We start from the raw sequence: 16,817 nt of genomic DNA on the forward strand, positions 1-16,817 counted from the left end.
ATCGAGCAAAATCCAGTCCTGCTTTTTTCATTCAACAATACAGCTACAAGATTTAATAAAATTGTGTCTTCCAACCATCCAACTACAAGATCTAGTAAGATTGTATGATTAATCCTGATTATTAGAAGAACTCCTACAAGACGACACTGCTGAATCACCTGAGATGACACCGCTGGGATTTTGATTGGTCTCTTATATATCCACATTTTGTGGTGCTCGACTTCTTTGTTTATGGGAGATACAGATTAGTCCGGAGGATGATTCCCTCTGAACCGCCATGAATTGCAGTCGGTCGAACGTCAAAGCCACTTCATTAAACTGGTAGGATCACTTGGGCTCCTTTTGGGTAAACACTGCCATTAAGGAGGATGTATGGTACTCACAATAGTAGCAGCATATCAAGAAAGCGCTGATGAAAAAATAGAGGGGGGGGGGTAATTAAACGCCCTTATTTTTTTTTACTGAAACGGTAGTTTTTATTGATTGAAAACTTGAAAACTAAACTGTACAATTCTTGAGCAAAGGCTCATCTTGAGCTTTACAAACGTGTACTGAGACATGGAGGAAACCAACATTCCTCATCTTGTGTTAAACTAACAGCATGATTGCCAATCATTCTGCTTCTCTACTTCTTTTAAACGCCATTACAAGTAGTCATTTTTGACAAGATTGGATTTTCAAGGTCCGGCTGTTTGGCCTTCTGGTGCCCAAAGAGCCAATCAAACAGAGCACTCAAAATTGTCTAGAAGCCAGCTTGTGGCTCTGGCTATTGCTAGTGGCTTTGATTCAAAAAACAAAAAAAAAACTAGCACAAACAGGATGTGTATCAGAAGAGTGAAGACTAGGGAGGAGAGGGTATTAATGGCTTCAATGATTGTGGGATTGAATCATTTAAAGCTAATTGAAATCAAAAGCTAAAGCTGAATGAGAATTGGGCTATCCGCAATTCTCAAGGGAGGAGGGAACGAAATCTCAAAATCTCATCTTGATTGTATAGGAGAAATAAGTGAAAATATTATTGAAAATTCAGGCATGAAATTGCTTAACCTCCAGGCTTGTTATGGTTGATTAGAACTCGAGTAGCATTAAGATTGACTTTCTTAGCAACTGTAATGCACCCGTGGACGAAAGTAAAAGTAAACTAACGGGGAAACACATCGAGTTTTGCCCATGAAGTTGCCTTGATGGTAGGAAACCGTTTTTGATAACAAGGATTGATCACAGCATGATTCAGAAGTTAACTTTTCTGGTCTCACTCACTCAAGGTTTTGGCTCGGGGGTGGGGGGTTTTTTGGATTTGTCGAAGTCTCACTCAATATTGGGTCCTGATCAAACCCCAATATACATTCTCATCATTCACAATTCGACGAGGATTATATTCTTATCATGTCACAAAATTAAGCAGGGTAGCAACATGATACCAAGCAATGTCTATACATCAGGGTGCATATCAGCCCTCTAATGTGAGGCTACTGCAATTTAGCTTCAGGTAGACTCTGAAACTGATCCAGAGAGAACGGTGGAATTTCTCTTCCATCACAGTTTCCGAAAGTTCAATAACCACGCAGCTGCTTTGATGATATCCCTTAAATTCTACCCACCGGAGTAACTTACTGAAGGAAAACGCTAGTTTCAGAAAGTTGTCATTCTATATATACTAGATTATGAAGTTTCATAATGGTTGTTTAGTTACCGCAAGCTCATTAGCGTGTCAAGTATTCAACTTTTCTTACTAGTATATTGTTATTTTTGTACGAGAAAGAGAGAGAGAGAGAGAGAGAGATGAATGGCCCAATAATTGAATTGACGTGGAGAAGAAAGAAGTGTTTAACAGTAGTCCATGAAGGCAGCAGCAACAACGACACAACTACAGGATGGCTAAGAAGTCTTGTTTGGTCTAAGATTGTGCGAAAACGAAGTCCATTTCCGAGCACCTTTATCATCCACATTGTTAGTGGATCACAACTTTTACAGCAAGTACGCAAGCATATGGACATTACATGCAAATCAATTCATTTTACTACTAAATTGCAGCACCAAACCAACAGTTGCATTACTTTGTAGATTGCACGAAAGATGGAAATTGTATTTAAAACATACCACAAACAAAGGTGTCATGATAGAACTTGGAAAACAGTCATATATATATATATATATATATATTTACACGGAAACAGTCCAAAACAAAAGCAAGAAGGCCGGGATGATGTAGAAAAGATGCTACTGCAGATGATGATTTTATCCTGTCTCGACCAATCTCTCGAGATTACATGATGTCACTCAAAACAGGAAGACACAATGAGGTAATACAAGGACAGATTCAAGATTAGAGAGGCTATATAAACGTCTAAAACACTATAGCAAACTTTACTGTCTTCTTCTCCAGAATATGAAACAATGGCAAAGGCACTTTCCGCCGCCCTCCATAATTGCAGCAAGGAATCTTAGGCTAGGAAAATTTTCAGATGTCAAGTTGGTTGCATCTTTGTTTGATGCTTAATAATGAGGATCAGCAACCAGCCGAACAATGTGGTATGGTAACAATAATAATGTTACTCTCGAGTCTCGAACAAAGATGATTCAGTTTTTTGTAATGCTTGTCATATCCCGATTCTTGAAATTCTATTCATGTCAGATAAAAGTAAGAGCTAAGCAATTTGTAGCTAAAAGGTGCTACTCTCATCTAAATTAGCACAACAGATAAGAAAAATGGCGTTTTCAACTTGAAATGCTCTCCAAACTGGACTAACATATGATTTGGCCTGAGGAAGATAATACATCACAGTTCCAACCAGCAAGGACGGTAACCTGATTGGGCTGAACACATGATTGTCGCACGGAACCATGTAAAATGACAACCACGAGAGAAAAAATGCGAAGGTTGGTTGAATGGGGTGCACAAATGGGTCGCATATGGTACAAGTGACAGTACTGCAAATTGGGGAGTCCCATCACCTCACTTCACAGCACCTGAATAAAAGGCTCGTCAGTAACAGTACCAAAACTCTGCGATGTGGGTGTCAAACTGTATGTGGGCGCCTCCTGAGTTCCCACGCCTGGGCCTGGCCAATGGGTGAAGTGTGATTGACAGCCAATTGAAAGTATGGTCGGGAAGGGGGGCGGTGCTAAAGCTTTAACGAATCGAGTTATTTACGAGCATGTTTGTATACGACTCGTTTAAATTTTGAAAACATTCGATCATTTAATGAACTAATCGAGTTTGAGCACGATATTAGACTCGTTTAATAATCGAGCAGTGGCTGTTCGCGAACTATTCGAATAGTTCGTAAACACATTTATAATTATAAATATAAATATAAATACGTTTAATATTATTAGATATATATTATATTTTACCGAAAAAGCAATTATGCATAAATTAGAATTATTTATTTTTTAAAAAAAATCAATAAATACAACTAAACTTATTCTAAATAATGTATTATTTATTAAAAATATAATTAAATAATCTTCAAAATCAAATTTCGAGCTTGAACTCAAATATTTACAAATAAATGAATCAAATTCAAACAATATTTATAATTCATTAATATTTGAGTCGTACTCGAATCTTGCTCTAGATTGAGGTGCACACGACGTCCACACGCCCTTGCCTTGAACTGGCTCATTGAAAGCTCTAGGTTGCAGCGCACACGGCGTCCACACGCCCTTGTTAGCAGGGACCCATGGCATTTTTTTTTTTTTTTTGGTCAAAAAAGAAATTCCATTTTCAAGGGCAGTTGCCTCTATTTGGTCTATTATTTGCCCTTGAAATTTCGTTGTCTCGCAGATGCTTCTCCTCTCATGATTACGCTTTTGGATTTTTATCCGTGAATTTTGCATTCTAAAGCCTAAAGGGGGCAATGTATTATGCGAAAAGGAGTAATTGGATACGGTGTATGATTATGTAGAGAGAGAGATAAGATATGCTTACTGAATTGAGGGCCTCGAAGTGGTGGTAATATGTTACTGTAATCTTAATTAATAATCATTTCTTTCACATCTCAGCAGGGCGGGTGGCTTGCGGTAGCATTTCTTGTCTCGTCTGCTTCACCTTTTTTATCCCCCTTTTATTTAATGGGGAGAAATAAAATTAGAAAAGCCGAAAAGAATTGTAAAGGCCAGAAAACGTCAAACCTACAATTGAAAGTGGACGATATTTGCGTCGCATTCTTTCGGTAACCTCATCCCAGATGCAAAAGTTTGCTAGATAGTTCTTGGATCGTGCAGCAACTGGCTCTTTGTTTTTTTGCTACTACAAGACATGATACCATGACAATAAAGTAGACAAGTGGATCACTCCCAAGCATTTGAGAGGTTCTTGTTGAAAGGCAGAAAAAAAAAACGAAAGAAATCCTCCAAAGGCCCTGTTGCTCGGCTTCTAAAATGAAGCGATTGACGGGATGAAAAAACCGAGGAGCAAAATTCAATAATGTGTCTAGATTATGAGAAAAGGAAAAATGCCATCCCTTATTAAGGTCAGCAGAAAAGGTGAAGATGATAGAAAGAAAGGATCTCAGGCAGATAATAAAATGAAGGCAAGGATAAAGATGAAGGCATTAGAGTTTGAACGATCCAGGTCACTTTTGCTTGCAAGATTGGATTGTTGGAAAACTAACATCAGCAACCTTAAAGCAACACACACATATTCGCATATTAAAACTCGACAGACAGAGCAACTGTTCCAGCAATCATGGACTGTCTTTGGAAAAGAAAAAGAAGAAAGAAAAAAGAACCTAGAAAGGAAATACTACTGAAAAGTTGGAACACGGAAAAAACAATTTAAAGACAGCGATGAAGTATGGGTCAATATCTGTCTCATGATTTTTTTGACCGTTCAGCCCACTCAACTTGGCCAACATACATGAAGTAGGGAGAGAGCATTTGCCTCCATAGGCTTTTGGCTCTGGATGCATACAAAGTTCCTTTTATTAGTGGAAGACTACATTTCAAAGTACATTCATATCTTTCCCCTTATCATCCTCCCACCAACATTAATTATAACGCGAATTTATATATAGCATAGAACTTTATAACTTGTGTGGCCAACATTCAGTGTCAACTTATCTAAATCAACAAAAACCCAAGGAACAGATTTTATATATATATATATAAAGAAACAACAACAAGAAGAAGAGCGAGTTTTGAGTCCCAAATATGATATGGTGCAATGCAGGATATTGTTTCTTATGTTTTTATTTTCTGTTTGGTAAAGCTATGGGATCAACCACCATAATACCCCTATAATCTTTAAAGCTTTCTTCCCCACTGCAAAAGCTTAGAAGATTTGGATTCCCCAGTTAGTACATGTCCAAAAACTTTTTGACTGGCACACCTCAGGACTTGATAAACTTTTACTCTTTACTTTCTGAATTCCCCTGTAACATATTTCAGCAGACAAAACCAGCAATGCATGACATTCTTAGTTATGCTTTTATTTTCTTTTTGGGAAAGCTATGGGATCATCAACCATAACACCCGTATAATCTTTAAAGCTTTCTTTCCTACTGCAAAAGCTTAGAAGATTTGGATTCCCCAGTTAGTACATGTCCAAAAACTTTTTTGACTGGCAAACCTCAGGACTTGAAAAACTTTTACTATTTACCTTCTCCTGTAACATATTTCAGGAGACAAAGCCATTCTAGTTTAGCCTTCCACTGCATTCCAGTTATGAAGTACCAGTTATATGAGAAATCGCCAATCCACTAAGTTAGTTTCCTCAGACAAAACTGTAATAGTTCTTACTTGAGTTTTGTTCTTTTAATTCCATTGCAACTTACGCATATCTATATTATTTGACAAGACAGCGTACTGGACAATTCAACTTTGATCAAGCCTTTACAAGTAATTAAACTAAAATGCCAGGGAATTTTGTGGAGAAACAAGCAACTGCCTGCATGAATTTTTTTTTCCCCACATTAGATCAGATTAAAAGAATCCCTCCAACTAGAATCCTTCCATCAGAGTGCCATTATAACTATGGTCTGTGATTTGAGATAATCAAATATAACTTTCAAATAAAAGAAATAAATTGTATTATTTTTTCCAAAATGGATCACATGAAAGTGGTTGTTGAGTCATTAATTTTTTATCTGTTCCACTTATAGAAAGGACTTGTCCCACTTATAGAAAGGACTTTCCTTCCCTTACCTCTTTCCTCCTGTGGCCTCGTTCTCCTATTTCTTTACGTCACTGCACCTTGTTGGGCAAGAACCACTGCAGAGTAATAAACATGTCAAGTTAGCTTGCTTTGCAACAACTAGCAATTTTAAATTGACTTCTTCATCCGTATTATTCAATTGCTTTTTTCTCTTCCAAAAACTTTCTACCTTTTGAATAATGATACTCTCCATGATATTCTGTGTGCACGCATGTGTATGTGATGTGAGCATTGTTTGATGTCACCAATTATCCACAACACTTAAATTTCCAATATCTTTTGGTCCTGCATACATCAGATCAGATACAATTCGTAAGTCCCAAATGACCATATTGGACAGAAGTAAAGGTTAGATGTATATATATCCGTAAGTTTTTGGTATTAATGCAGAAATGTAATACAACACAACTTATGCACGCATTCAGCATCATATTCGAGTAGTCTTGTCTTTAAGAAACTTCACTGTTTAAGAAATGGGACCGCAACACTTTTACCATCCTATAAAACCCCTCTCCTGGATGTTTGCCTTCGCCTTCCAACACCAATATTATATGATCAGGTCCAGAACCTTGTTGCATACATAAATCAATTAACTAGCAGAAACCATGCAGTCAGGTGATGCAACAGAGTTGTATTATTTGCTTACTTCAAATCCAACTCAATACCCTTCTCATTTTGGCTTGAACAACAATAACATGCCTTCTTTCAACCTTAGCAGAATTTCAAACCCTTTGTGCCACCTTCAGATCAATCCCCAGATTCAAGACTTCAACCCGCAGATGGCATCTTTCAGCTGTAATTCAACTTCAGATGAAGCAGATGATCAACAACTAAGTATAATAAATGAAAGAAAGCAGAGAAGGATGATTTCCAATAGAGAATCTGCACGAAGATCACGTATGCGCAAGCAAAAGCATCTTGATGAGCTATGGTCCCAGGTTGTTTGGCTCCGTAATGAGAATCATCAGCTGATAGATAAACTGAACCATGCTTCAGAACGTCATGATCGTGTACTTCAAGAGAACACTCAACTCAAAGAAGAAGCTTCAGAACTTCGTCAAATGCTCACTGAGATGCAGCTAAACAGCCCTTATTATAACTTAAGAGATCTAGAAGATGATCCCTGCAATGGCTTGTCCCAAGACTAATTATATAGACCCTTCCTCTTCAAGTATCACTATTTCTTGTATGAAGATGGAGGTCAAGATTTTGATTTTTGCTTTGTCTCTTCTGTTCTTCGGTGCAGTCTATTCAATAAAAATCCAACTTCACTTTGAACTGTACGATGTCTGAAAGTCGTTTTCTGCAAACAGTTTTGAGATGAAGATCATTTTGCCTTAGCTTATAATGCCGTAAATTGATTTTAATAGCTGCTAATAAACCATAATAACTTCAATTTTTCTAGTCACTAATACACGATAATAAACTACTGTATAAGCTCGGTTTCCAAATTTGAGACTGCATGGTTATTCCTTAAAAAAAAAAAAGACTGCATGGTTATTGCATACCTATATATTGACAGTCCAAATGAAAACGATGATGAATCCAGACTCGTCTGTCTGGGACGAAAAATGGCCAAAATCGTGCGGAATTGTTTTGATTATTCTAGTCAAAACAGTGACGTATAATGATGATATGAGTGAACCTGCGGGTAATAGAACATTATCATAACAGCCAAAACAATGAAAAGAAAAAAGATAAATGTCAATGTGAGAACCAAAAGCAGACAGAGACTTATAAAATAAACTTAAGGTTGCAAACGATTACAGAAGACGATACGGAAGTAACACTTGGTGCGGAAATTTATTGGTAGCAGCAATTTTTACAAACGTGCAAGTGTGCGGCAACATTTTCAAGTCTTTCTGTTCTCTCCAGATGCCAGAACATGTAAATTTAGATGGGCCTGGGAAAGGCCATAGTTAAACAGCCGTTCTCCTTTTCCTTAATCAAACAGCACAATTCGTCCAAAAGGCATCAACAGTAGCATCACCGCAACAAAGGCCTAAGAACATTGTGTTGTTACTACTAGTATTACAGAATAAAGAAATGTCATCTCTGGGTGAACATCTTTTTGAACGCTAAATCCGTGTAAAGTCTAACAAATCCACAAATAAAAAGCTGACCTAGTCACATTAGTCATTTAAAATATCATCACATGGAAGACAAACTCATTCTTCTGTCGTACAATTGAAATCTCAGGATACAAGAAAGGCAGAAACCCTCAACTCCTACTCTCTACTAAACTACTTTCTCTAACTATTACGTGAAGAAGGGGTCCGTTCTATCCCATCCCTCTTCTCCTTCCCTCTCAAAAAAATTATTAGATTTTGTTAAAAGAAATAAGAAAAAGTGATCTTTAAACTGAAAATTTTGTACCCTAAATCAAACAGCTCTGGTATGAAGGCAATGAAGTACAGAAATCAAAATGTGGGGCTACTCCAGAATAGAAAATTTAGTATTGGAAAATGTGGATGATGAAAATCTCAGAGATGCCAAGGTCTCCAAGCCGTCAATTTGTCAAAATATGCTGCATCTGACGCACAAATGATTCTCACCTCAATGCAAATATGCAAGAAATTGAAAAGAAAAAATACAACAACGACAAAGAAAGCACCAAAGGTCAAAGGTCAAAGTATCACTACTATCTGCAGGGGGTATTTACCTTGGTCATGAAAATCATGAGGTTGAGGATTCCTTTTCCGGAAGTTTTTTTGCTGCTGAGGCAACCGAGTGATTGGCATTTGGCAGTGCAGAATTGTTTAATTGAGAAAGTACTGGAAAAATTCGAGGGAGAGGGCCAGGGACTCGGGGTTTAACTCTTTTCCTGATTTGGAAGCAGAGGTTTCCCGGGTTTGCGTTGGGTTTGATGAAAACCAACCATGTTTTGACATTCGTCAAATGCATGTTTTGAAATACTTTGAGAAATGTGTGTGTGAATTGAATATTATTTGAAATAATTACTATAAAATATTTAGTGATATGAAGTGATGTATGTAAGATAAAAAAATAATTTAAAATATAAAAAGATAAATTAAAAATTATATTTATAATACAAGTGAAATAGTACATGAAATAATTCAGCAATCTAAACACTATTTGTAATCCCATCTTTATTAATCAACAAATGATAGGATAACAAATAATGAAGTGCAAATAACATTTTTTTAATACTTTTTAGATTAAATATAAAAAAAATCTCCCGTGATTTCATTGAAATCAACGAGTTGCCCTATGATTTTGAAATATCTACATTCCATCCTTGTGATTATGGAACAACTTTAACCCATTTGTTGTTACTCATTTTTTTCCCTTTCCTTTTCTTTTTGAATTAATATTTCCTACACTGTCAGTATTGGATGAATGATAACTATGAAAAATTTGAATTTGAACTCCAAACTTTTGCATATGTGTCATGGATTTAATGGTGAAAGTATATACATTGTCAGTGTGTATAATATTTATTCTTTCTTTTATCCTATTTTTTTTCCTTTTCTATTATTCTCATTTCTTCTTTCTCTGTCACCACACAATCACTATAGCTACACCATCGTGACAAACCACCTCCCTATTCTTCTCGCCATCTCTATTTGCCACCATCTGCCATTCCTTCCTATTTTCTTCCCACTTTCCCGTCTTTCCCCTTCCCTCTACCTCTTTTCTCGCCCTTCTCCCTTTATCCCTCTTTTTCCCAATAATCAAATCTGGTCATCAGGAGAAGAGGGATAGAGCAAGAGCGATGAGAATGTGGGGAAAGGAGAGAGGAAAAGAGGAAAAGCGGAGGAAGGAGGAAGAAGTAGAAGAGATGAGAGAGTAGAAGTGGGTGGTGACAAATAGGGGTGGTAAGTGGCCGCTGGTGGCACGTCTACGTAAATGCACCATCCTTTTCCTTTGGCAAATTTACATGGAATTGATACCATTAAGGTCAATAGAATTAAGAAAATTGAGGTTTCCTATCCCTCAAGAGATGCTACCTTAAAGGCCTAAGTAGGAGAGATTCAAGGAGACAACTTTATGATGGCGAGAAAACGTGTCACTCCAATCCATTTGTAGTCCAATTTTTCTCAATAAATTGAAAGAATCAAATAGTTGGGATTTTAAGGCAAATAATGTTGATTGATCTATTCTAAAGCAACATTTGATTAGAGCTATCAAAACAGTAGGAAGAATTAGCAGTAGTACAAGATGAAAAAGGATGGTAATTATATCCCTGCGAAAAATGGAGAAATTGCAAAGGAAATTAGCAAAATAGAATTTGAGGGAGAAGGTTGGGTTGGATAGTAACGAAAGGGTTTTAAACAACTGGGAAAAAAAAAGATTACCAAGGAAATTAGCAAATACAAGGTTTGTGAGACTGAAGATAAAACAAGTAGGCCAGATGCCTCAATACCATTTGTAGTTTTGGATCCACTTTGTTTAATCTAGTTAGTGTTCCACTTTAGCAATAAGAAGCAATTTGTTTTTTCTTTTTTTTATGGTTTTTTGCATATTACCTGACAAAACCGGTATTCATTTCCCATCGATCTATATTTATATGTATTGCAGAGAGGGTTTTTAGCAGATACCCTCTCAATGGCTTCCAATGTTCTCATTCTTTTTTCCTAGAATTTTGTGAATATTTTAATACATAAAATATAATTAAAAACTTTAAAATAGTGGGTTATAACTAATCCTATCACTAGTCAAATTTAAAATTTAAAACTTTCCCACTATCTTCTTCATAAAACGTTTATGATTTGTTATTTATACTTTAAGTCCTTTTTACTCCTTAATTAAATAAAATACATCTGTCAAGCCAAATTTCTTAGGGATAATTGATTAGTCTCATTTTAAAATTATTCACCCTATTATATCCTCATCACTTTAGCCCCTTTTTATTCCTTCATTAAGAAGGATTGATTTATCTAGTCAAATCCTTGAGATAATGTGATTAGTCCTATTTTTTAGTTATTCATCCAATTATTTCTTTATCGCTTTCGTTCTGGGTACAATAATCATTTGTCAAAATATTCTAATGATATACTCGATTACTCTTATTCTTTAATAATTTATGTTTCCATTACTAAATCAATTTTCTTGTGGTCTTAAACTTTTTTTTTTTTGTATTTAGCAAGCTGAGGGCACTTACTAGGTTTGTTTTTTATAATTTTTATATTTTTATGTTGGCTTTTATTCAGTAAGTTTGTTTTTTAAAGTTTTAAAATTTGAATGTTGAAATTATACTCTAACATTAAATTGGAGTATGTAAATAACAATTATGACATTTTATTTGCACTTAGAATAATCTCAATATTAATATCATGCAAGCATCTAGATGACTTTTCATTTAGCACATGTACACCAAAAAGTGCATGTAAAGAAAAATTTATGTATGAATTTTAAATTAATAAAGGTGTATTTAGAAGGTTGCTTTTGGTGGTATTTTAGCAAAATTTTGATGAAAAGGTTGTATTTCACCAAATTTACATCCAAAAGTTTACTTTTTTCGATGATTGCAATTCTAGCTTTTTTATTTGATTAAAAACACTTAAAAATGAGGCAGCAACTTGGAAAAATAATTCTAACTTTTTATATGTCCAAAAACATTTAAAAAGTAAGATAATGAATCATAAATAGTGAAAGCATTAAAAAGATAGAACTGTAGGGTTAGGGAAGGTAAAGATTAGGGAACAGTTATCAAATTTGATGATTCATGTGAGTATGAGCAAGTTATAATTAGGTTAATCTATATATTCCTACTTAGTTAATGGCTCAAAATAGACGAGTCATCAATGAATATAGTTTTATATGGGTTTGGATTATCCAATCACCCATTCACAGCCCATTACTAAATGTTATTTACTTTTTCATCCATATTTTGTTTAGCAACAAAATAGTAAATCATATCAACATATCAAGTTAATAAATCAATTTTTACCTAAAGAAAGAGAAAAAAACATAACAAATTGCTTAAAGGAGCCTAAAATGATCATCATAGTGAGTTTCAAATTTTGTCACTATATGACAATCTAAAAATAATTTAGATATTAATGCAAACAATCAATTAACATTCACGAAATTTATTAAACTTTTATGAAAGAAATGAAGGAAGTAAGATAAATTTCAAAAAATAAAATAATAGAAATTAAAGAAGAGGAAAAATGATGAATACATCTTTGCAAAAATTAGAATATAATTATTAGAGTAATTTAGATTTACTCACTAATGATTGAGTTTGAATCTATGTCTAATTTAGTTAAATCAAAATAAGTGATCCAAAATCTGTCAATTTCATACCCACTAATTAATGGGTTAATTTGGTCACCCATTTGAATCCAATTATATTACACATGCAAACTCATTTGTTAATAGGCGAGCCAAATAAATAGGATACCATTTACATTTATAAATAGATGAAAATAATAATAGAATAGGAGACAAGTGAGCTGTAAAATTAGATACGAGAAAGGATAATTGGGTGGCAGTGAGATAGAGCAAAGAGAAAATAGGATTTGATAAAATGAGAAAATGGTTGTAGGGATACAAAAAAATTGAGTAGGATTTGAAGGAATGAAGAAAGGTTGTAAGGATGCGAGAAAGTTAAATTCAGAAAGTGAAAATGAGAATAGTGAATAGTAGGAGGAATATCAAGGAGATAGGAGGTTGAGATGTAGAAAAAGTGGTATGAAGGGGGAGAATATGAGAGAAATGGATAATATTGTTGTGTTTGGCCATATTTCTCCTCATTCTCGTATAAACTCGTGCATAGCACAAGTCAAAATACTAGTTATGAAGTATGGTTGAATTGTGTTCATAACTTGGTTTCAAGTAACGGAGCATCATCTACTTATTTTCCATGTGTGATTTTCTCCAATCATTTTCTTTCTTTCTTTTTTTGGTTGTTGTATTGTAGAAATAAGAGCTAAAACAGTATATTCACATATAATTATTGATTAGGTCTTTCCCAAATAACTCCCAATGAGTCAACAAAAATGAGGGATCCTAATCTAATTGATGACTAATTACATCACATCACATCACAAAAAGTGATACAATAATTATTTCAAATAATACTTTTGTTTGAATAGAGTATTATTTGAAAAAAATGAATTGGCAAAGTGTTTATGATGTACGTGAAATATTCTCTAATTATTTTTTTGTTGGCATTGGATAATAGACTTTTGCACAATTATGGGAAAAAGATTACTCTTGCGATTCAAAAAAAAAAAAAGTTGCACTAGATAGGATTGACCTACTTTTTTGAAAGGCCAAAAACGAAAAATCTTTAACTGTTATGTATGGATTGATTGAGTGATGCAGAAAAACTTGGGGGTTGATATTTGGATTAGTCTCGGTCTCCTGGTATCAGGGTATTATTTGTGTAGTAATATGTTGGGAATTTAGTCAGTTGCCTAAGAAAATGGTAAAATGTGGAACCGACAAACCGGGTTCTAGCGTTCCAACTTCCAACCAAAACCAGCGAGTGAAACTCAGGTCCGACTTCGAATTTAGAAACAAACACAACAAGGGAAGGGTTAACGACTGAAAGAGTAGAAGAAGTATCAGGTAAAAAGAAAAGGAAAGGAACCTCTCTCCCTCCCTCTCTCTAGCTCCTCAGATAGATCCCATATTCTGCTTTCACTCCGACGCATACATAGAGGACACTCTCATACACAGTTCTCACTCTGCATTCACTCCTAAACCCCCCAGGCCCCAACCCTTTCTGCATCTTCAATTCACCTGATTTGTCGGCATTGTTATTTCTACACTATTAGGTGGCTTGGATTCGAATAATGGCGGTGGCGGTCCGGGGCGGCCGAGGCAGCAGCATCGGCGGAGGATCTGGTGCCGGATCCACCTTTCGTAACTTCTTCTCTTATAGAGTCTTCGTCTCCGCCATGTTTACCCTCCTCTTCCTCGCCACTCTCTCCGTCCTCTTCTCCTCTCACCCCTCCCATCACGACGACGACGACTCCGTAAGTCCCGATTTCTTCCCAATTATTTACTTCTTGTTTTTAGGGTTTTATTGACAACAGCAAGTTATTGGTAGTAAGTAGTAGTAATTTTTTGAACCCCCCCCCCCCCCTTTTCCCCCCTTCCTACTATATTATGTCAGGTGATTTTGACGAGCGGGAACGCCTACGTGCAAAGAACATTTCTAGCGTTAAATTCCGACCCATTAAAGACTAGGGTAGATATGATATACAGGCAAGCTAATGATCACATTGCCCTTGTAAATGCCTATGCTGCTTATGCTAGGAATCTCAAGCTGGAGATCTCTAAACAGCTTAAGATGTTTGATGATTTAGCTAATAATTTTGCCGAGCTTCAACTGAAGCCCAATTATAGGAATGCTTTGTTTGAATCGGATGGACCCATAGACGAGGATGTCTTGAGACAGTTTGAGAAAGAGGTTAAGGATAAGATTAAGGTTGCTAGGTCCATGATTGGCGAGTCAAAAGAGTCGTATGATAATCAATTGAAGATTCAGAAGTTGAAGGATACCATTTTTGCTGTCAATGAGCTGCTTGTCAAGGCTAAGAAGAATGGTGCTTTTACTAGCTTGATCGCTGCTAAGTCGACTCCCAAGAGCTTGCATTGTGTTGCCATGCGGCTCATGGAAGAGAGAATTGCGCACCCAGATAATTATGTGGATGAGGACCCAAAGCCCGAGTTTGAGGACCCGACCTTGTATCATTACACAATATTCTCGGATAATGTGATTGCCGTATCCGTGGTGGTTAATTCGGCTGTGAAGAATGCAAAGGAACCATGGAAACATGTCTTCCATGTGGTTACAGATAAGATGAATGTGGCTGCGATGAAGGTTTGGTTTAAGATGAGGCCGGTTGAAGGAGGTGCGCACGTGGAGATCAAGTCTGTAGAGGATTTTCCATTCTTGAACTCATCATATGTCCCGGTGCTAAGGCAACTTGAATCAGCAAATCTGCAGAAGTTTTACTTTGAGAACAGTGCAGAAAATGCAACAAAAGATGTGAACAACATGAAATTTAGGAACCCTAAGTACTTGTCAATGTTGAATCACCTTCGATTTTACTTGCCAGAGATGTATCCCAAACTGCACCGGATTTTGTTTTTGGATGACGATGTCGTAGTACAGAAGGATTTGACTGCGTTGTGGAGAATTGATATGGATGGCAAGGTAAATGGGGCAGTTGAGACCTGCTTCGGTTCATTCCACCGCTTCGCACAATATATGAACTTCTCCCATCCTCTGATCAGGGAGAAATTCAATCCCAAGGCCTGTGCCTGGGCATTTGGGATGAATATCTTTGATCTTGATGCTTGGAGGCGTGAAAAGTGCACTGAGCAATACCATTATTGGCAGAACTTGGTTAGTAAAATTTGCTCTTTGTACTTATGTTTTGTAATTCTGTTTGATTACATCCAGCTTTTCAAAATAAGTGAGTGATTTGTGCTTTGAGATTCTGTTGTCTCACCTGTCCTGTTTAAATTTTTAGGTCTAAATTGTATTATCAAATTTTTTCCTCTCTTATCTTAAACAGAATGAGGATCGGACTCTCTGGATGTTGGGAACTCTTCCGCCTGGGCTGATGACCTTTTACTCAACGACCAAATCTTTGGATAAATCTTGGCATGTGCTTGGTCTTGGGTTCAACCCGAGTATTAGCATGGATGAGATTAACAATGCTGCTGTCATCCATTTCAATGGGAACATGAAACCTTGGCTGGACATTGCCATGAACCAATACAAGCATCTTTGGACTAAATATGTTGATTCTGACATGATATTTGTGCAAATGTGCAATTTTGGCATGTAGAAATGCAGGATTACTGTCAATGAGGCATCTCCAAGCTCTAATTATAGGATTACTGTCAATGAGGCATCTCCAATCTCAAATTATAGTTACTGTTCATAGGGCTAGCGTTTTTCCTATTTGTTGTAATTCTAGGAGCGAAGCTCCTGGCAAGTGTTTTTTACATCCCTCTAGCTGTTTCTTGTTTTTGCTCCCTCTCTCACCCCTCCCCCCCCCTCTTCTCTCCTCTCTAGTTGATGTATTCTCCAATTGAATGCACACGCTTTTCTTGAGTAAAGATTGAGTTGAGTGTTTAATAAGATTGAGTTGAGCAAAGATTGTATTCTCCTAAAAGTAATGCAGTTGGAAACTAGGCTTCATTTGCTGCAGAATGTGGACTAATTTGTGTCGTTTAGCAAACAAGGAGACATGCTCTGCAAGTATAAATAATTGTCATGTTTGTTGAGATGCTCGGTTTATGTAAGATACAGGCATGTACTATACAGAGTGGTTCTGGGATCATTTGTGCTCGTCAAAGATCCATCAGAAATTTCAGGCTTCTCGAATACTTGTCTCGTGGAATATCTGGGGTGAAATTAATTTTGTTTAACGAGTCAATTCTTTATGCAGTTACCAGGCAACTTCCTTCAGGGGAAGAAGATCTCAAGAGCATGGCCGTATGAAGTCTAGTTTCCAGGTTTTCTTTTAAACACGGTTAACACTAGTTGGGAAGGGGGTCGTATTGAGGTAATACTCTGATATGCAGAGTCAAATCAAGCTAGTTAGCCAAATGCTACTGAGCATTTTCATAAGATGAGGGTTTAGTGGTGCGCATCATGATGACGGCAGCCATTCTTTTTAGTTCCTTCACCATGTTATCTTCATGCTTTTAGATGTTGCTG

At 36.3% G+C, this 16,817-nt stretch overlaps 2 protein-coding genes across 3 annotated transcripts; both read left to right on the forward strand.

Annotated features, from left to right (window-relative positions):
- The first annotated feature begins 6,335 nt into the window (after positions 1-6,335).
- Positions 6,336-7,438, forward strand: LOC113753793 (basic leucine zipper 43-like). The gene has a single exon (XM_027298039.1). The coding sequence runs from the start codon at positions 6,766-6,768 to the stop codon at positions 7,306-7,308; it is 543 nt and encodes a 180-aa protein (XP_027153840.1). The 5' UTR covers positions 6,336-6,765; the 3' UTR covers positions 7,309-7,438.
- A 6,211-nt stretch (positions 7,439-13,649) lies between these two features.
- LOC113752906 (probable galacturonosyltransferase 9) lies at positions 13,650-16,251 on the forward strand. Of its 2 annotated transcripts, XM_027296952.1 has the most exons (4): positions 13,650-13,702; positions 13,912-14,112; positions 14,253-15,491; positions 15,664-16,251. In XM_027296952.1, exons 2-4 carry the CDS (start codon positions 13,930-13,932, stop codon positions 15,937-15,939), a joined length of 1,698 nt encoding a protein of 565 aa, XP_027152753.1. In that variant the 5' UTR covers positions 13,650-13,702; positions 13,912-13,929; the 3' UTR covers positions 15,940-16,251. The 2 variants fall into 2 exon arrangements, with proteins under 2 accessions (XP_027152753.1, XP_027152752.1); XM_027296951.1 differs by lacking the exon at positions 13,650-13,702 and having other exon boundaries at positions 13,710-14,112.
- Positions 16,252-16,817: the final 566 nt, after the last annotated feature.

This window comes from Coffea eugenioides, chromosome 11 (assembly GCF_003713205.1).
Source record: "Coffea eugenioides isolate CCC68of chromosome 11, Ceug_1.0, whole genome shotgun sequence".
NCBI classification, from domain to species: Eukaryota; Viridiplantae; Streptophyta; class Magnoliopsida; order Gentianales; family Rubiaceae; genus Coffea; species Coffea eugenioides.

Bases quoted from the DNA above. Each gene is read 5' to 3' on its own strand.
- LOC113753793 (XM_027298039.1), top strand. From the start codon at position 6,766: ATGCAGTCAGGTGATGCAACAGAGTTGTATTATTTGCTTACTTCAAAT.
- LOC113752906 (XM_027296952.1), top strand. From the start codon at position 13,930: ATGGCGGTGGCGGTCCGGGGCGGCCGAGGCAGCAGCATCGGCGGAGGA. The intron at 14,113-14,252 runs GTAAGTCCCGAT...ATATTATGTCAG, and splicing joins ATCACGACGACGACGACTCC to GTGATTTTGACGAGCGGGAA. The intron at 15,492-15,663 runs GTTAGTAAAATT...TATCTTAAACAG, and splicing joins ACCATTATTGGCAGAACTTG to AATGAGGATCGGACTCTCTG.